This window comes from Jaculus jaculus, chromosome 15 (genome assembly GCF_020740685.1).
Source record: "Jaculus jaculus isolate mJacJac1 chromosome 15, mJacJac1.mat.Y.cur, whole genome shotgun sequence".
Classification (NCBI taxonomy): Eukaryota; Metazoa; Chordata; class Mammalia; order Rodentia; family Dipodidae; genus Jaculus; species Jaculus jaculus.
This window is the reverse complement of record NC_059116.1, coordinates 37,217,967-37,237,967: the sequence shown is the minus strand read 5'-3', so window position 1 is coordinate 37,237,967 and position 20,001 is coordinate 37,217,967. Positions and strand designations below refer to the sequence as shown.

General features: G+C 52.1%; 2 protein-coding genes across 8 annotated transcripts in view; one reads left to right on the top strand and one right to left on the bottom strand.

Annotated features, from left to right (window-relative positions):
* The first annotated feature begins 4,527 nt into the window (after positions 1–4,527).
* Positions 4,528–5,906, top strand: Caps (calcyphosine). The gene is made up of 4 exons (XM_004654990.2): positions 4,528–4,834; positions 4,906–5,083; positions 5,185–5,391; positions 5,465–5,906. The coding sequence occupies exons 1-4, from the start codon at positions 4,752–4,754 to the stop codon at positions 5,564–5,566; spliced, it is 570 nt and encodes a 189-aa protein (XP_004655047.1). The 5' UTR covers positions 4,528–4,751; the 3' UTR covers positions 5,567–5,906.
* Ranbp3 (RAN binding protein 3) overlaps positions 5,836–20,001 on the bottom strand; it is a 46,796-nt gene continuing 32,630 nt past the window's right edge. For 3 of the 7 annotated variants that reach the window (XM_045134907.1, XM_045134913.1, XM_045134911.1), the window contains 12 exons: positions 17,934–17,999; positions 17,125–17,217; positions 16,018–16,145; positions 12,254–12,376; positions 11,668–11,771; positions 11,251–11,329; positions 10,240–10,339; positions 9,838–9,962; positions 8,358–8,478; positions 7,524–7,666; positions 6,895–7,078; positions 5,836–6,784 (listed from right to left, as the gene is read on the bottom strand). In XM_045134907.1, coding sequence (XP_044990842.1) covers positions 6,741–6,784; positions 6,895–7,078; positions 7,524–7,666; positions 8,358–8,478; positions 9,838–9,962; positions 10,240–10,339; positions 11,251–11,329; positions 11,668–11,771; positions 12,254–12,376; positions 16,018–16,145; positions 17,125–17,217; positions 17,934–17,999 — 1,310 coding nt within the window. In that variant the 3' untranslated portion in view covers positions 5,836–6,740. Of the gene's footprint in view, positions 6,785–6,894; positions 7,079–7,523; positions 7,667–8,357; positions 8,479–9,837; positions 9,963–10,239; positions 10,340–11,250; positions 11,330–11,667; positions 11,772–12,253; positions 12,377–16,017; positions 16,146–17,124; positions 17,312–17,933; positions 18,000–20,001 lie in introns of all 7 variants that reach the window. The other 4 variants (XM_045134910.1, XM_045134909.1, XM_045134908.1 and 1 more) reach the window with 4 other exon arrangements.

Here is a 20,001-nt window from a genome sequence, read left to right as displayed (position 1 = left end):
GCACACACCTTTAATCCCAGCACTCGGGAGGCAGAGGTAGGTGGATTGCTGTGAGTTCGAGGCCACCCTTTAGAGTACATAGTTCCAGGTCAGCCTGGACTAGAGTGAGACCCTACCTCAAAAAAAAAAAAAAAATCAGGGAGTCAGGCGTGGTGGTGGATGCCTTTAATCCCAGCCCTCAGGAGGCAGAGGTAGGAGGATCACCGTGAGTTCGAGGCCACTCTGAGACTACATAGTGAAATCCAGGTCAGCCTGAGCTAAAGTGAAACCCTTCCTCAAGAAACAAACAAATCTGGGTTTGTGACCTCAGAGTGGGCTGGCCCTGCCCATGGCTGTGTCCACAGTCCCTCTTAGGATGCTACCATCTGCCACTCCTCTAGACCAATCAGGTTGTGTCTCAGGGTTTCACTCTGCAGCTCTGGCTAGCTTTCAGGTCTTGAGTCTTCCTGCCTCAGACTCAGGCGCTGGATGGAACCACAGTAGGCCTTGATTACCATTTTTCCCAGACCACCCCTCACCCAATGCATAAAGTTCCTCCATCCCCCTCAAGAGTCTCATGTACCCCAGGCTGCCTTGAACTGCTGGTCCTCCTGGCACTGCTTTCTGAGTGCAGGGGTGATAGATGTGTGCCACTATGCCCAGTGTGCAGGGCTGGGGTTGGACCCTTGAGTGCTCCATCCGCTGAGCCACAGCCACAGCCTAGGGCTCAGGCTTCTTAATCTCAGGAGATCCAGGAGCCTCAAGCCTCACTCTGGCAGTTGCTTATGTCTGCAAAGATCTTCAGCACACATCTACTTCCCCTCACTCTGTCCCTCCCTTGAGGCAGGCAGGCATGTTGGCAGTCTGGCTTCTTGTCTCTATAGGGATCTGTACCCCAGGACCTTTGCACCAACTGTTCACATTAAGAATACTTTCTCCCCAATTTCTGATTGATTCTTTGACAGGTTTTACTCAAATGTCTTCCTCTCGGAGAGGCCTTGTGTGATCATACCTTAGTAATTCCCACCCAGCCCTACTGTCCACTGACTCAATTTTATTTTCTTTATGGAACTTGACCATTTCCCTTTGGGAAGCAGAGATTTGTACTTTGTCACAGTGCCTGACTCACCCCTGGGGACCCTGAAGACAGTAATGTTTGTGCATCAAGGTGCTGCCTTCTTTATATGGACCCTACCCAAGAGAATCAGTTTTTAATTCTTGGTTTCTACACTGTCTTTGGCTTATGACAGGCTGGATGCTGTGCCTTTACTAAGCAGAGGGAGATAAGGACCCCACAGTCCTGCACCCCACAAGACCAGTAACAGTCTGCTTACTGGCCTTTGCGCTAAGAGAATCCTCACAACAGGAGCCACTGAAGGGGGTCTGTTAGCTAGAAAGGTCTTCAGCCTTCATAGCCCTCAGGATGTTTTCTGCCTTCTACCTGACATCTGCCAGAGACCCTCAGTGGGGTGACATCTGTTTTCTCCTCAGTGCAGACAGTAAAATGGGGCTGTTTTGACAAGGAAAAGGCAGGCTGAAGCCTGTCTGCACAAGAATAAACATTATTTCTCAGCCTGGGGTCTGTCTCCTTTTTTCCTGTTGTGGGAATCCAAAAGGGGTCTTGGTGTTCTCTGTGGGGCCTGGATGGATATGGGGATTTGAGTTCACAGTCCAGGGACCCTATGCCAGGAATGCTCATACTTTTTTAGAAAAAATTTATTTATTTGAAAGTGGCAGAGAGAGAGAGAGAGAATGGGCGTGCCAGGGCCTCCAGCTACTGCAAACGAACTCCAGACAAGTGTGCCCCCTTGTGCATCTGGCTAACATGGGTCCTGGGGAATTGAACCTTGAAATGGGGTTCTTAGGCTTCACAGGCAAGTGTTTAACTGCTAAGCCATCTCTCCAGCCCTCAGTACATTTTTTAACATAAATATATATATTTTAAGTGGAGAGAGAGAATGGACATGCCAGGACCTCTAGCCATGGCAAACGAACTCCAGATGCATGTGCCCCTTGTGCATCTGGCTTAATGTGGGACTTGGGAAGTTGAACCTGGGTTCTTTGGCTTCGCAGGCAAACACCTTAACTGCTAAGCCATTTCCCCAGGCCCTCAGTACACTTTAAAATACATTCTATTTATTAGAGAGAGAGAGAGAGAATGGGTGTGCCAGGGCTTCCAGCCACTACAAACAAATGCCAGATGCATGTGTTCCCCCCCCCCTTGTGCATGTGGCTTTTGTGGGTCCTGGAGAATCAAACCAGAATCCTTTGGCTTTGCAGGCAAACAACAGATAAGCCATCTCTCCAGCCCCTCTCAGTACATTTTTTAATGAGAGAGAATTGGTACACCAGAGCTTCTAGCCACTGCAGTCGAACTCCAGACACATGCTCCACTTTGTAGACATGTGTGACTTACATGCCTGTGTCAACTTGTGCATCTGGCTTACATTGGACCTGGATAGTCGAATATGGGTCCTTAAGTTTCACAGGCAAGTGTCTTAGGCACTAAGCCATTTCTTCAGCTCTCAGTACACTTTTGAGTCTCACCTGTGCACACAGGCCTACCAGCTTTCCAGCTGTAGAAACTGAGGCCCAGGGAAGTGAAGTTGGGCTGCTACTTGGAATGACCAAGGCCACTTCCAGTGCCATGGTGGTCATCAAAATGTTCAGTTTATGGGCTGGAGAGATGGCTTAGCAGTTAAGGCATTTGCCGGTGAAGCCTAAGAACCCAGGTTCAATTCTCCAGGTCCTACATAAGTCAGAGGCACATGGTGGTTTATGCATCTGGAGTTTGTTTGCAGTGGCTAGAGGTGCACCCACTCTCCCTCTGTCTCAAATAAATTAAAAAAAAATAAGTCTTAAAAAAGAAAGTTCAGCTTAGGGAGTGGGAACCTAGAGCTTTATGGGTCATCACTGTGGGGCTCATATTGTCACTCTACAGCTGACCACGCCCCCAGCCCTCACTGTGGGTTCTAGGCTGTCACTCTACTGCTGACCACGCCCCCCAGCCCACATCTCATTTCAAGTCAAATTTTTTTGCTAAGGGCAGATCAGTTGTTGGCTTGAGTCAGGCCCTGGCTTCCATTCCCAGCAGCACAAATGAAGAAACACAAGGAAGTATATAACTGATGACATTGTTTCCGTAGAATACAGGGAGGCATGTGATATGTATTAACAAAATAAAAACAGCTCTGCCTGGGCTGTGACTGGTGGCAGAGCACTAGTGCCTCGCTTGCCAAGGCTGGGCCCATCTTCAGCGCTCAAAAACAAAACCTATACAATGGAGTGTTTTTCCGCTGTCTTGCAGAATCCTGAACAGCAGCGGGCAGCCATCCATCTGTACAGGGACATGCCCCTGCAGTTTCTCATTAGCTGGCTGGCTTGTAATCCTGTGGATCATTTATTTATTTATTGTTTTCCGAGGTAGGGTCACTCTAGCTCAGGCTGACCTAGAATTCACTGTGTAGTCTCAGGATGGCCTTGAACTCACAGCAATCCTCCTACCTCTGCTGGGATTAAAGGCATGCACCACCATGCCCGGCTGTTTTTATTTTTTTAATTGTTTTTTTTTTGAGGTAGGGTCTCATTCTAGCCCTGGCTGACCTGGAATTCACTATGTAATCTTAGGCTGGCCTTGAACTCACAGCCATCCTCCTACTTCAACCTCCCAAGTATATGCCACCACACCTAGCTATGTTTGTTATTTTTTTTTAATTTTTATTTATTTATTTATTTGAGAGCGACAGACACAGAGAGAAAGACAGAGGGAGAGAGAATGGGCGCGCCAGGGCTTCCAGCCTCTGCAAACGAACTCCAGACGCGTGCGCCCCCTTGTGCATCTGGCTAACGTGGGACCTGGGGAACCGAGCCTTGAACCGGAGTCCTTAGACTTCACAGGCAAGCGCTTAACCGCTAAGCCATCTCTCCAGCCCTGTTTGTTATTTTTAGTGTGTGTGCAAGTCAGCTTAAGGTGTCTTTCTCAACCACTCATCACTTCCGGAGGGTTTCTCACTGAGTCCAGAGCTCATGGATCCTGCACCTCCGAGGGCCAGGATCACAGGAGGGACACCATACCCATCTGTGGTTCTGGGCACCTCACTCTAGTCCTCAGGCTTGCATGTATGGCAAGTCACTTTATCAATGGAATCATCTCTCTCCCCAGTCCTTTCTGGCCCCTCCTCCCCTCCGGAGGTAGGGTGTCCCTCTAGCCCAGGCTGACCTGGAATTCACTCTGTAATCTCAAACTGGCCTTGAACTCACAGGGCTCCTCCTACCTTTGCCCCCTGAATGCTGGGATTAACCATGTGTGCCACCACACCCAGCTTCAGGCTCTCACTCTTAACTCAGGCTGGCCACAAACTCGCAGCAATCTTTAGCCTCCCAAGTAGTTTGTGTGACCAGTCTGTCTTCATCCTTAGCTAGCTCTGGTTTTTCTAAGGATGGGTGCCCACGAAGCCCAGATTAGAGTGTACCTTGGTTTACACAGCAATTCAAGAATATTTCCAGTTTGCTGGGTCCTTCACCTCCCCTGTGGCTGGTGCTACCACTGGTGTACACTGTGGGTCTGAGTGAAGGAGCTGGTTTCTCTAGGCTTTCAGTCTGCCCTGTCCAGGGAGTCACTGCTGGGCACCTCCCAGTCTCCAGAGCCGCATCTCTTAGCAACAGGACGCAAACCTTACCAGAGCCTAGCCAGCAGGACTGCAGCAGACAAGCCAAGCAACAGGAGGCACCTAGCTCTTGTCTGGCTGTCTGGAGACCCACCAGGACTCAGCATGGATAGTGTGGACAGCACCATGGCAAGACTGCGGGCAGCATGTCTATCCCGAGGGGCCTCGGGCATCCATGGCCTGGCCAGGTAAGGAGTCTTCCTAGTCCCTAACCACCTCTAGCCCTTAGCATCACTGACTAACCCGATTCTGACCCCAGATTTTTCCGACGTCTGGACCGGGATGGGAACTTGTCTCTGGACCCAAAGGAGCTGCAGGGGGGCCTGGCCACGCTGGGGCTGGCAGTGGACCATGAGGAGGCGGATGCCATATGTCGGCGCTGGGACCGTGATGGCAGTGGGACATTGGACCTGGAGGAATTTTTGCGGGCTCTGCGGGTGAGACCCACCTCCAAGGACCAAGGGGAAGCCTGAGGCAGTGAGGGGGTTAAGTGGTGCTAGTTCGGGACACCCTATCCAGTCACTGCCCCACCTCCCAGCCTCCCATGTCCCAGGCCCGGGAGGCAGTCATTGCAGCAGCCTTTGCCAAACTGGACCGCAGTGGAGATGGTGTGGTGACTGTGGATGACCTCCGTGGGGTGTACAACGGCCGGGCCCACCCCAAGGTGCAGAGCGGGGAGTGGACTGAGGATGAGGCCCTACAATGCTTCCTGGACACCTTCGATACCACGGACAAGGATGGGCAGGTGAGCAGTGATGCAGTGGTCCCACCCGGGGCTGCATCTGGCCTGAGTCTCATAAGCTGCTTGTACCTTTTAGGTCACCCTGGCTGAATTCCAGGACTACTATAGTGGTCTCAGTGCCTCGATGGACACTGATACAGAGTTCGTGGACATGATGACCAGTGCCTGGCGCCTGTGAGCGGCTGACTTTGCCCAGGACTGCCGTAGCCAGTTCCTATCTCTACCCACCAGAGCCAGGCTGTGTCAGCTCACAGGGCCCTGACATGGGGAGGGAGGGTCATGTGAGAATAGAGTTGAAGAACCGCCTGGGCAGGTCTGGGACAAAGGCTGCCAGTCACTGGTGCAGGACCCCAAGGAGGGGCCTCAAGGCTACAACCAGGCCAGCCAATGGGTCCTCCATGAAGCTGGGAGGCAGCAGGCGGCCGTGGGAGAGCAGCAGGCTGGGGCTTTAGTTAAAAGTTTTAATGTAGTTCCCAAATACATTTCATATGACAGTCTTACATAAACGTTCCAAAACACACAGGCGTCGTCTGCTTTTACTCGTCACTAACTGGCTAAGGCTTTAAGCAGAGTGACCAATCTGCCAGGTGGGGGTTCCTGCTGGCTCCCCAGGGGCGTAGACTGTAGATGGAGTTGCGCTGGCCACTCTGGGTGGGTGGGAAACACAGCCAAGATGGAGGCCTTCTCTTCAGCCCTGAGGGTGGGCAGATGTTGGGTGAGTTCCCGTGCATGTGCCCAGGAATGTCATGGCCTGCACGTCCATGGAGGCCGGATGCCCTCAGAGGCCCCAGATGGTCACCTTGGCTGAGCAAGGAACGCCCAATAGTAGGAAGCAGGTCTGCACCCTGGGCCAGAGTGCAGTGAAGGGCATGACTTGCACGAGGAGGGGGATGTGGGGGCATCCCCGGGAACCCTCCACGGTCCGTCATCATCTTCCAGACAGGCATTCCTAGGCTCAAGCCCTCAGAGCCCCTGTGCAGGCTGGGTGCCAACCCGGGGAGAGCAGGCGTGTAGGCTGTGTGCCTGCAACACTGGAGACAAAGCCTTTGGAAACAAACTGTCACCAGAGCTCACTGCCTGGGGGCCCGTGTGTGCCTCTGGCTTTGGGGAGGGAAGCCGCCCAAGGCCAAGGCTGGGTGAAGAAACAGGTCTGCAAGCCAGTGGGAAGCCGTGACAAGTCAATCACAGGAGGGTGGGGAGTGTTCTTGCGACTCATCAATATGATGAGGCTGAGTCCCAAACCACATCCCGGGAGTCCGGCGTCTGGAGGGACCTGCCCAGCAGGAACAGTGCCTCGGGCCTGGGGAGGGTGGGCAGCAGCAACAAAGCGGCAGCCTGGTAGGTTCCGACCGCTATGTGCTCCCAGGAGTCTGCCCGTCTCCTTCATCGCCTGCGCCTGTTAAGGAAGGGTCTTCCTCAGGTCCTGGCGGGTCACCAGCACCTTGAGGTGCTGGCCAACCCGTGGAGATGGGCTCGGGTTCCTCCTGTGGGGCAAGACCAGCTCACCTGTTCCTGAGGCCCCTGAGGGTGCCAACACATCGTCATCACTGTCTTCCTCCTCATGAGCTGGGGCAGCCCCAGGTTCGGGCGCAGGTGTCTTGGCTTCCTGCTCCTGCTCAGCACGGCTGCGCAGTGCCAGGATGCGGTGGTGCAATGCGGCATACAGCTGGCCCGTGTCCTTTGAGCTGGCCTGGGGACATTGGTTTGTGAGCTATGTCTGCCCATCTATCTGCAAAGGGTACTACCACCCCAAGCACTGGAAGGGTCCTGGGCGTTAGGCTGGACACAGCAGTTAGGGTGTGGAAAGGATGGTCATCCCTCTGCATGTGACATTGGATGGAGCCGGCACACAGAGCCCCACAGCTCTCAGCTCATCCATGCTTCTCGAGGGTGGGTGAAGAGAAAGATGTGTGGGAGACGGCAGTTACAAGGAGGGTGGCGGATGTGCAGGGTCAAGAGTGAGCCACTCACGACCTGGCCAGGCAGGGGTGGACACTGGGGCCAAGCTCACCATGGCGGGACTCTAAATGCCCCTAGCCCTCCAGGGCTGAACCAGCCGCAGGCTGTCCCTGCCTGGCCATAGGGATGCTGGTAATGCTGCCTTCCCTTCAGATGTCCTGAGGCCAGGTACTTACTGAGATGAGGAAGACCTTCACACCCTGTCCCTCGGCGTCCGTGGCCGTCAGGCGGAGGCTCCTCTCGCTGGCTTTGTCCACCTGCATCTGTGCCCACAGCTTCGTGTTGAGGATCAGCCGCAGGCTGCCCTGTGTCCGCATCACTGCGAGCAATGAGGTGCTCAGTGCAGCCCCCACACCTGGCTGTATCAGACCCCAAGGTCTTCTCACACCACCAATCTTGGGGGACTTCCCACTCAGCTGGGGCTCTGAGCGTTCTGTGTGGCCCAGCCAGGTAAACTCTCGCAAGGAAAGGGACTGGTCAGGAGTGCTAGTGGAGTGTACTCTTGCAGTATGCCATTGTCTGTGACTCCAGGTGAGATGGAGGGACACCCTGTGGACTTTTCCCTACCCGATCAGGTTTGGAAAATGTCACATGACACCGGCACTATGAGAACCAGTGGCTGGATCTCCCCTGGGTCCACCTGAGGCTACGAGTGACTATGAGGTGACCCCAGGCTTGTTCACTGAAACACACTAACTACGAAGGTAATTCTAATGCAGATATTGTCATAATTCCTCCTTTGTCTTTGTCTCCTATGTGCTAGGATGACAGGCATGTGCCAGCATACCTGGTGACATTCAGGTTTCTCTCTCCTTCCTGACACTAATCTGTTATATTACTGTAGTGGCACCTTAAGGGCCATGAGACACTTCAGCACTGCGGAGTCTGGAGGATCACATTCTGGCTCCTGGGCTGGCTATGCAAGAACCCTGCTGGTCTCAGCAGGATCCCTAGCCTCTCCACCGGACCCTGTGTCACCTTCAAAAGGCCCAGTCCCTCTAGCAGCTCACCTAGCCGGGACTGTAACGTGCCGTCATCAGTAGATGCCATGTCATTGAGTCTGAGCAGCCCCCGGCCTCGCTCCACCCACGACTGTGAGGTCTTGTCGAAGACAAACAGCTTACACTGGATCTGTGACACACAGCAGGGGCCAATGAGCAAGGGCCAGAGGCAGTGGACACTCTCGGCAACCCATGCAGCTCAGTGGATTGCTGATAGTAACCCCGCAAGAGTGCCAGAGGTGACCCTGGGGGTCTCCAAATAGCCCACCTGGACCACCAGAGTCAGAACACTAAAACCCAGATATGCCACCAGCCGTGGGCCAGCTGTGTTCTGCCTTTTAACTATAAATCAAATTGATGTCTTTTGATTTTCTATGATGCTGATGATGAAACCTAGGACCTCCTTCCACATGCTAGCCAAATACACACCACTGAGCTCTGCCTCAGCACAGTGTATTTTATTTTTAAAATATTTTAGCCACTGCAAACAAACTCTAGAACATGTGTCACCATGTGCATCTGGCTTATATGGGTACTGGGGAACTGAACCTGGGTCCTTAGGCTATGCAGACAAGTACCTTAACTGCTAAGCCATCTCTCTAGCCCTATTTTGATTATTTTTTATTTATTTGCACATGTATGTACTGCTGCATCAGAATCTCTTGCTGCTGCAAATGATCACCAGATGCTTGTTCCACTTTTTGGATCTGGTTTACATAGGTGGCTGAGGAATTCAACCTCAACTAGCAGGCTTTACAAGCAAGTGTCTTTAGCCAACTGAGCCATCATCCTGGCCCTCATATTGTTGGAGACCCTGGCACACCAATTTCTCTATCTGCCTCTCTCTCAAATAGGTAAATAAATAAAAAGGAAATATAAATCCAATCCCAAATGAGATACCACACAGTACCACTCAGGACACCCAGAATGAAAGACAGGAGCTAGTATCTTTACCTCTGTTGGAAGAAACATAGCCAAACAAAGCACTACAGAAGTCTGGCAAGTCCATTCCCAGGCATCCACCCACTAGAGCTAAGGTATGAGTCCAAGCTAAAAGGAGTGCCAGAGATCTCAGATGGACCTCTCATAAGAACTCTAAAGTAGAATGAGACCAAATTTCAACTGACACAGTGGGCTGGAATATTACTGAGCCAGGAACAGAAGCGAGGCTCTGATATGCACCACAGTGTAGGGACATCTTAAGAATCTGGTGCTCAGTAAGAGCCAGACACAAAAGGCCACACAGTGTTGGACTCCATGACAGAACATGTCCAAACAGGATGTAGGTTCATGGCTGATGATAATAGGGGCTGAGAGTGGCTGGCCACTGACACAGGCTTCCTTTTAGGGATGAAAATATCTTGCATTAGGCTGTGAATCTGAGCAGGTACAAGACACTCCTGCCTTAGCCTCCCAGGTGGGGACCTCAGGTACACAACAGCATGCCCATCTGTCCTGCCCCCCAAGACCAAATCTGGGCACATCCTACCTGCAGCACGTTGCTCTCCGCCTCCTCGCCCGTGATGACTTCTACCTTCTCCAGCAAGCATGTCCACGCAGTGGCCTTGGTGTAGGCGGCGGCCGACTCAGCAAGGGACTCTGCAATGTTACTAGCTGGAGAAGGTTGACTACTTACTCATGAAGCCAGTGCCTGCCAGGAGCAGGATAGCCTGCCCTGGCAGGGAGACCTGTGTGACCCCACGGTCTGGGCTCCAACAGAATGCAGAGCAGAGGCTTCCTGCTACCCTGTGTTGCAGAGCATGCTGCCTGACCACATGTCAGGCTGAACCTCTCCGTCTCCAGCAGCATGGCCGTCCCTGCTCAGGGAATCAGGTGGCTCATGCCCCTTCACCCCCAATGACTCCTAGGAGGCTGCAGGACTGAGGCCTACCTTTCTTGGGGGCTTCGTGGGAGGGTGATTCAGTCACAGGCTCGGTGGTGGGGTTTTCCCTGTTGGCATCAGAACTGGTCTCGTTTAGCTTGGGGGGACTCTGTGGGGAAACAAAAGGCACACACAGCGAGGAGCTGGGGCGGTGGGTATGAGGTGGTAGCAGGATAGTCCCCTGGTACTTCTTGGAGGTATTTCACGGAGGCAAATCCACAACAACCTCACAGGCGAAAATGAGAACTGGCTCCAGCCCCAGAACAAGGCCAGTGTGCTGGGCAGTTCTCTGAAGAGAGCGAGCGAGCAGCAGGAGCAGGCGTACTGCCCTGCTCAGACCTGCTCACAACACATGTGGAAACCACTGGGAGACCACAGCTATGGTAGCCACAGCAGACTGGGTCCAAAACACAGAAGGAAAAGAGGGCCGTGAAGATATGGGAAAAGTCCTGAATGTTCTGAAGGCTGCTGGGCTGTGTATCCAAATTATGCCTGGCCATGGAGAAGGACAGAAAGGTCACAGCCCTGTGTGTTGCCAAAACTGCCCCCATCCTGAAGACATAGCTAGTTCTACTGGCAGGGCACAGTGGCCCAGTAGCAAATGATTAAGGCCTCTACTATGGTGACTACATGGCCATGAATGAGGAAGCTCATCTTAGGGTCCAGTGGAGAAGAAAGGCCAGGAACAGCAAAGGCTTGCTCCTCACCAGCTCCCCTGGGCCCCTGACTTCAAGCTGAGTCTCAGCTGGTTTTTCAAGGTAGGGTCTCAGTCTAGCTGAGGCTGACCTGGAACTCACTATATAGTCTCAGGGTAGCCTCAAACTCATGGAGATTCTCCTACCTCTGCCTCCTGAGTGATGGTATTAAAGACGTGTGCCAACACAGCCGGCTTTCCTTATTCTTACTTGTAACTCAGAGCCTGGAATTTTCAGGAGACAATCGGGCCCCATGCTGTGGGTCTCCTTGAGTGGGAGCTGGTGCTGAAAGTCTTGAGTTCTAATTGTGCCCAGAGCCACTCACCAGGACGCGCTCGCTCATGTTCTGCCCAAACACGAACTTGTTGCTGGAGGTATCAGCATTGCTGTCTGAGTTCTCTACACTGCAAGAAGATGTGCTGTGAGTGTGGCACTAGGGTATGTGTACAACCAACACACACATACATGCATGCATGCACATGGGAGAACTAGGCCAGGTACTGGAATGCTCATGTGGACAGGCTGGCACAACAGGCAGGTCATCTGGGTCTAACCAATGCACCAAGTCAAAAGCAATCCTTGACTCTACAAGGTGGAGGAGGGACCAAATGGACTGCAGGAGACCATGCCCATGGCCCAAACCAGGCCCTAGCTGAGGGGCACCATGTGACAGAAGTCCTCCATGCATCCCTGCCTCAGGCCCCACAGCTGCACCCAGCTGGGCACAAGGCCCGGGGCTCACCTGGAGCTGATGTACTGCAGGAAGTAGTTGGTGGCACTGGGCGTCTCTGAGCTGGGGTGTGCAGCACTGTCCACTTCGGCCATGTCGGCATTCTCATTCATTAACTAGGGACAAAGGGACACACAGGGCTCAAAATGGTGGGGTTCTGTGCACTATAGCGAGGCTCACATGAACCTGAAATGGTCAACTCCATGATCCTGTTCATGTGTCCCCACAACACATATGCTTGGCTGTGAGACACAAGTTGTCCTATGCTCAAGCACCACGTGGGTGTGGGGACAAACGACAACACATTGCTTCAATGACCCCTGAATCAAGTCAGGAGCAGTGGTGCACAACTGTCACCCCAGCACCAGGAGGCTGAGGCAGGGGATCTGGGGCTTTATGGAGGGGGGAATTCTGGCCCTGGAGACCACAGTCCATGAGTGACGCCCGGGGACACGTGCTGCTGCCACAGCTCCTCTCCTGCCCTCCCCGCGGGCCCCACTGTCCTCACTTTCTTCTCTGAGGAGTGTCTGTCTGCTCTCCGGTGCTGGGAGGCAAGCATCAGGGAAACCAGCAGCCCTGGCCCTGGTCACATCTGTACCTTGACTCTGTCCCTTAAGTTCTGCCCAAACACGAAGGCCTGCTGCACGCCTTGCTGCTTGTCCCCACAGCTCTCCTCCGCAGGGGCTCTGCTGGGCACTGGCTTCTGGGTCTCCTTCTCCTGCTGGGAAAGAAGCAAAACACTGTCACCAAGAAGTGGCAACATGAATGCTTCACTGTCTGCATAGCGTGGCTTCCTCAGGCACGCTCCCTGTGCTGGAAACAACCCCCTTGAATCTCTGGGATTGCACCCTGGGGACATATGTGAGAAAGACCTGGATCCCTAGCCCTGACCCCAGGGAGAGGCACAAGTTTGCCCTTAGACAAATAATTTGGAGACTCCCAAGCCCAGCAGTGGTGCTGGCCCCAAGCTGGTGGCTATCTGGCACAGTAGTCCCTTTCCCAGCAAAGATGAGGGAAAGCTTATGAGTGGATGGCAGCATGGGACAGTTTGGGCAGGCAGCACTCTGAGGGGCAGACCAAGAATGTCATGCCCAGTGTGCCTACACATGCTGTTCTCAGAGCCATGGAGTGAAGACACCAGCAGTCAGAAGGATGGGGACCACCACTTGCAAGGAGCTCAACACCTGGGATATACAGCACAAGGAAAGAACACCAGAGCATGGCTGCCACACAGAAAGGGCAGCTCTCACAGGGGTAGTTAGTCCAGTCACTTGAGGTAATAAGTGAGCTATGGGACACAGATATGAAATTCAAGATTTCACTTCAATTAAAAGTGAACAAGAGGGGCTTGAGAGATGGCTTAGTGGTTAAGTCCTGCAAAGCCAAAGGACCAGGTTTGATCCTCTAGGACCCACATAAGCTAGATGCACAAGGGGGAGCATGCATCTGTAGTTTATTTGCAATGGCTGAAGGCCCTGGCATATGAACTCTGTTTCTCTACATACATAAATAAACAAATTAAATTTTCAAAAAAAAGTGAACATGGGAGGCAGGTGTAGTGACGTACGCCTTTAATCCCAGCACTTGGGAGGCAGAGGTAGATGGATCACCGTGAGTTCAAGGCCATGCCAAAGACTACATAGTGAATTCCAGGTCAGCCTGGGCTAGGGTGACATCCTACCTCGAAAAACCAAAATCAAAACCAAAATAAAACAAAAAAGTGAACATGGACCCAGGCGTGGTGGTGCATGCTTTTAATCACAGCACTTGGGAGGCAGAGGTAGGAGGATCACCATGAACTCAAGGCTACCCTGAGATTCCAGGTCAGCCCGGACTAGGGTGAGACCCTACTCCCCCCCCCAAAAAAAAGGAGGAAGAAGAAGGAAGGAGGAGGGAGGAGGAGGGAGAGGAGGGGGAGGGGGAGGGGAGGAGGAGGAGAAGAAGACGAAAATAAACCTTTGGTCAAAATTAAACCTTTTCGTTTTGTTTTTCAAGGTAGGGTTTCACTCTAGCTCAGGCTGACCTGGAATTCACTATGTAGTCTTCGGCATGGCCTTGAACTCACGGTGATCCATCTACCTCTGCCTCCCAAGTGCTGGGATTAAAGGCGTGTGTGACCACGTCCAGAAACCCTTTTTATTTTCTTTTTTAATTTATTTATTTTGGGCTGGAGAGATGGCCTAGCAGTTAGGGCACTTGCCTGCAAAGCCTAGGACCCAGATTCAATTCCCCAGGACCCACATAAACCAAATGCATAAGGTGGCACATGAGTCTGGAGTTTGTTTGAAACGGCTGAAGACCACGGCAGGCCCATTTTTTTCTCTCTCCATCCATCCATCCATCCTCCAGCTATATGCCTCACTCATTCTCATACGTGTGCACTCTCTCTCTCTCTCTCAGATAAATAAATTTATCTGAGTGAGAAAAGAGGGAGAAAGAGAGAGAGAAAAAGGGAGAGGGAAAGAGAGAATGGACACACCAGGGGCCTCCAGCCACTGCAAATGAACTCCAGATGCATCTGTCACCTTAGACACCTGGTTTACATAGATACTGGGGAACTGAACCTGGGTCCTAAGGCTTCACAGGAAGGCACTTTAATGGCTAAGTCATCACGCCAGCCCCAAATTAAACCTTTTGTACACAATGAAAAAAAAATGTGAACATGGAACTGGAGCGACTCAAAATTCAAAGTGCTGAGAAGTGACAGTGGAAATGTTCAGCACTGAAACATCTTCAGCATACCCTCCAAGGCTCTGGAACCATTGCTGAAGAGGTACCAGAAAGAATCTAAGAGCCAAGGAAGGGGAGGACTGCTTATAATAGTATCTTCTAGACACAAAGTAGCCTTGATCTTCATGACATCACAAGACCTGCATAGTAGGAGGGAAAATGGTAACATCAAAATTGAAGAGAGACTAGTTAGAAAGTAGGGGTTGAGTAGAGGATTTTGGGGAATGTGGGGAAAGGAAGTGGAAGGGATTATGGAAGCTGCCAATTAAAAAATTTAAAAACTGAGCATGGTGGTGCATGCCTTTAATCCCAGCACTCAGGAGGCAGAAGTAGGAGGATCCTCATGAGTTTGAGGCCAGCCAGGACTACAGTGAGACCCTATCTCAAAATCCATCCATCCATCAATCAATCAATAGAACATGGAGCTGGACATGGTAGCACACATCTATTGTCCCAGCACTTGGGAGGCTGAGGTAAGAGGATTAGTCATGAGTTCAAGGCTGGTCTGAGCTACAAAGTGAGTTCCAGGTCTGTGTGGGCTAAATGACACTACATTAAAAATAAAAATGTAGGGCTGAAGGGAGGGCTTAGTAGTTAAGGCATTTGCCTGCAAAGCCAAAAGACCCAGGTTCAATTCCCCAGGACCCACATAAGCCAGATGCAGAAGGAGGCATATGTGTCTGGAGTTTGTTTACAGTGGCTGGAGGCCCTGGTGCACTCATATTCTCTCTCTCTCTCTGCCTCTTTCCCCTCTCAAATAAAAAATTTTAAATCCTTTAAGAAAAATGTAACCATGGGCTGGAACACAGCTGAGTGGACGCTGGCCAGCATGTGTGAGGCTCCAGCACCACCAAAACAAACAAAAACAGTAATACAGGCTGGAGGGATGGCTTAGGGGTTAAGGTGCTTGGCCTGTGAAGCCTAAGGAACCAAGTTTGAATCCTCAGGACCCATGCAAGCCAGAGGCACAAGTTGGCACATGCATCTGAAGGGGAAGGGCTATGGAAACAGGTTGGTTATGGAAGTGCTATTCTCAGAAGGAGCACCTAGAGTTCTCATGGGGCCTTGGGGAGATCTTTCAAGAAAGGCTGTTCTTAGGCTGCAGAGATGGCTTAGCGGTTAAGGCATTTGCCTGCAAAGCCGAAGGACCCCAGTTTGATTCCCCAGGACCCAGGTAAACCAGATGCACAAAGCAGCACATGTGTCTGAAGTTTGTTTGCAGTGGCTGGATGCCCTGGCATGCCCATTCTCTCTCTTTCCCTCTCTCCCTTCCCCCTTCTTGAAAAACCAAAAAAAAAGGGGGGGGGGGGAAGAAAGGCTATTCTTGTTCTCAAGAATGAGTAAGACTGTCCCCTCCTGGCTCTCTGGCTTCCTGTTTCACCATGTGACTGGCTCCCCCAACCATATGATGACATGGAGCCAGGGGCCCTTGCCAGCACTGGCACCATGCTTCTAAAACAGAGTTACTAAGCCTCTCTTCTTTACAAAGTACCCAGCATATGCATTTTGCATACACAGGTACAGCTGTTCACAGAAACGATGACAAACCCACACAATGGCTGACAGTCTGAGAACTCAGCAGCACCTGAGGCCCTGCATGTCAGAGCTCCCCCTACCTCAGCACCCACCAACCTCGAGTGTGTGCGTCTCCTCGGCAGATTCACAGGGACTTCTCCGGGCGGGGTGTTCTGGTGACGACAACATGGCTGGCCCTGTGCAGTCAGCTGGGAGGCTAACCCCGTTTGTGCCACTGCTGGGGACTGCAAGAAGGAAGGAGAGCAGGGTGGTGGTGTCCTGCAGGTCCCTCTGCTGCTTCTCAGCCAGTTCCTGGGACCTTATCTGGAACCTCTCTGAAGGGTCTCCTTCATAGGAAGGAGCTGGCAGCTATTCAAAGTAACAAATACCTGGAAGCCTCCCAGATGTGAGGTATGCCATCTTTATTCTAGAAGAAAGCAGGCCGAGGCATGACCCACAGCAAGACAGTACAAGGGCACCACACACGCCAAAACAAGCGTACAACCCCCCAAACCAATCATACAATTGACCCAAAAGGACTGAACTTCCAGTGTGTTTAGAAGAAAGAATGCTCACAGAAACAAAGAGAAAAGGAAAATGTATAAGGAAGATTCTGGATAAGTCTGTGGTGTTGAAAGTCTATCTGAGTCTCCCCCTAAAATCAGAACCAGCTGTGAAGGTATGTGCCTGTCATCCTAGCACCCAAGAGGCTGAGGCAGGATTGCAAATTTCAGGCTACCCTGGGCTACATAGTGAGACTTTGTTCATAAAACCAGAAAGAAACTGTTGAGTGCTCCACTTTCAAGTCAGGGTAAGTAGCCCTTCCTTACTAAGAGCCTTCCTTACTAAGAGCCCTCAGGTGGACATTGGGCTGCTTCCAACAAATTCTGTATCAAAGACCAGGGCCAAAGAGAAGGAAAGCTCACTGGAAGTCAAGCCCAGGGTGGGCTGCCACCACGTGGAGAGAGTAGACACTCAGCTGGTAGTCACACCTGCAGGCTGGCAAGTGAGGCAAGGCCGCAGGTCTCATCCACATGACCATCGGCACCAAGATGACCAGGACAGTAGCAGACTGAACAGTCTGCAGACGTGGAAGGATGAGGTCACGCTCACCAGTCACGGGGGGCTGTGGGATGACTCCTCTCCCTCTCTCCACCAGGGCTGCCCAGGAATAACTCTCCCTCCTCACCGCCCCTCTGCCAGTGGATGTAGCAGGCCCCTTACCTGTCTGTGCGAGCGCCTTGGGCTGTGGGGCTTGGAGCACGGCGGGGCGGAGCACACTGCGCTGCTGCTCCTTGGGCTTCTGGCTAGGCACACCTGGGACACAGTGGGAGTCTGGGTGCAGCCCGCTGGCACACTGCATCCTGCCATGGTCCCTGACCCCCACCGCTCCAGGGGCCCGCAGGCTGGACTGTGCAGGGAGGCAGCTTTTAAACTCTGATCTCTTTTTTTTTAAGGCAAGCCCAACAGACTGGCCTTTTTTTTTTTTTTTTTTTTTTTTAATGAGAGAGAGAAAATTGGTGTGCCAGGGCCTCCAGCCACTGTAATTAAACTCCAGATGTGTGTGTCACCCTATGTACATGGGTGACCTTGTGCATACGTCACCTTTTGCATCTGGCTTATGTGGGATCTGTGGAGTCAAACATGGGTCCTGAGGCTTTACAGACCAGTGCCTTAACTCCTAAGCCATCTCTCCAGCCTGTGATCTTTTCTATAGGAACACACACAGAACCTGGCTACTGTGTGATCTGTGACAATTCCCAGGTCCCCGCCCTGCCACGTGTGAGCCCACTTAGTGCTCTTGCAGGAGACCCGGGCCCTCCCAATGCTGGGCTCAAATATCATGAGAGAAGGTAAGGGACAGGTGTAAGTTTAGGGTGACTCCTGACACTGTACTATGCCTGGGGTCACATCAAGGTGTCCTGAGCAGTCACACACTGATGGACGTAACACCATCTTGCTCATGCCAACAGCCTTTCCCATGTCAGAACACATGGTGGGGACCAGGCAAAAGCCTTGTCAGAGGTACCTACCTGCACTGGGTGCCTGGCCATGGATGAGCGTGGGTGGTTTCAACCGGAAACCACTGCTCTTCTCCTCTGCAAACAAAAGACAGAGTGTAAGAGGTGGGCTGGGGCTGGAGGTGGGGGTGGAATGGAGTAGGAAGCTCTGGCTCTGTGATACTAGTGACACCAGGCAGAGAAAAGAGATAAAACACACACACACACACACACACACACACACACACACACACGAGTGTGTGGCTGTGTGGCTAGGCTGAGTAAAGGGAAAACAAAGAAATAATACACATGCACACACTTGAGAGCACAGAGCACACAGTACCAAAAAAAGTACAAACATTTCTGGAAAAAGCCAGATTTAAGCCAGGCGTGGCAGCACACGCCTTTAGTCCCAGCACTCAGGTAGGAGGGTTGTTGTGAGTTCAAGGCCAGCCTGACAGTACACAGTGAATTCCTGGTTAGCTGGGGCTAAAGCGAGACCCTACCTCAAAAAACAAAACAACAACAAAAAAAACCCCAGAAACCCAGACTTAAATGAATGGAGAGCTATCCATAAATGTTCCAGGGTTGGCTCCATGGAGAAGAAACATCTAGAGCAGGCCAATTCATGAACGGTAAGTGGACTTGTGTGAGGGACAGGTGATGACTCGGGGTTACACAACTTGGTGGCCAGGTTGAAAGCCACTCCACTGAATGCTAATACAACAGGGCGATAAACCAAACATCTCATTCCATATAACTCTCAGACAGGAAATGGAACCAGGCCTTGCTGGGGATGTGTGGGGGAGCCCAGTGGCTTTCGTTGGGAACACCCAGTCAGAACAGCACTCAATGCCTGTGGCCAGGTGGGCCTGCTTAGGGGCAAATGCCCAGCCACTCCCCTACAGCACAGGGCCACACTGAGAATGGCTGGCTTCATGTCGAATGCATAAATATAATCACTGCTTAGAGCCCAAGAGCTGGCTTTAGCCGACTGTCTTGGCCACACAATGTTCTCTGGCATTCTGCTCCCTGCAGAACCAATCCTACACAGCCAAGGCTTGGGGTGGTACTGTTGGAATCCACAGGAAATCAATGCTAGTCCAGATGGAGGGGGAAAGCAGCCCCCACTTTGGAGGGTAGTCAGACCCAGCACAGGAGCACATGTCCTCATCTAAACGCCTTCCAGAGCCATACTTTTCCAAAATACACAGTTGATGCATCATGGCCAGATAGACGTCCATGACCTATCTGAGGCCCAGGGGCCAGACAGCCTCTGCTGAGTCACTGGAGGACCAGAGATGATTGCTCATACACTGGAACTCACCCTCGAGCATGCAACTTCATTAGGCACACAGCCCAGGGCTGAACTCCACAACGCGAGGCTGGAAGGGATCTCTGGGAGCAGCTGGCAGGGCTGGGCAAGAAATGTGAAACAAGAGGACCCAGGATCCTAATGTTAGGAAGGAGGGTCTGGGCATACTAAGGGAACCCCACCAGAGTTAGGTGGAGTTCCAACTGACCCAGAGCTATCATAGAATGCATATGGACAGGCTGAAAGGAGCAAGTTAGCCAGGTATTCCCCATGCAGATGTCAGGGGCAGGGATATACCTTGTGGATCAGAGAATAAGTGGGGGCACCTGAGCCCCCAAATCTTGGTTCTAGGGACCATGCCCCACAGGCACTCTAGGACTGCAGTGGCAACCAAGAGGCTCTTGTTGGAACAGAAGGGGAGGGCCTGCCAGATGGACTCTGCTCCCTGATCTGGGATGCCACATACCAGCATTAAAACACAAATTAGTAGCAGACTAGAGATGGAAGCAAGGCAAGACCTACTAACCCACCCTGTTGGAGGAAATCCATGAACAAGGCACAGGGAGAGAAGGTTCTGGAAGCCACCCACAAGTGCAAGAGGAATGGTTCCCCTGGGCAATGTTGAGTTGAAAGTCATTCCCCAAGAAGATCTCACTGTGGAAGGAGCAGTGCGAGAAGAGGAAGGGGGTCTTCCCACGTGGAATCCAGCTCCCCCAACACCATGGGGTAGGGGCATATCCATCAGGCCTGCAAGGACCCTGTGGTAGGGGCATATCCATCAGGACT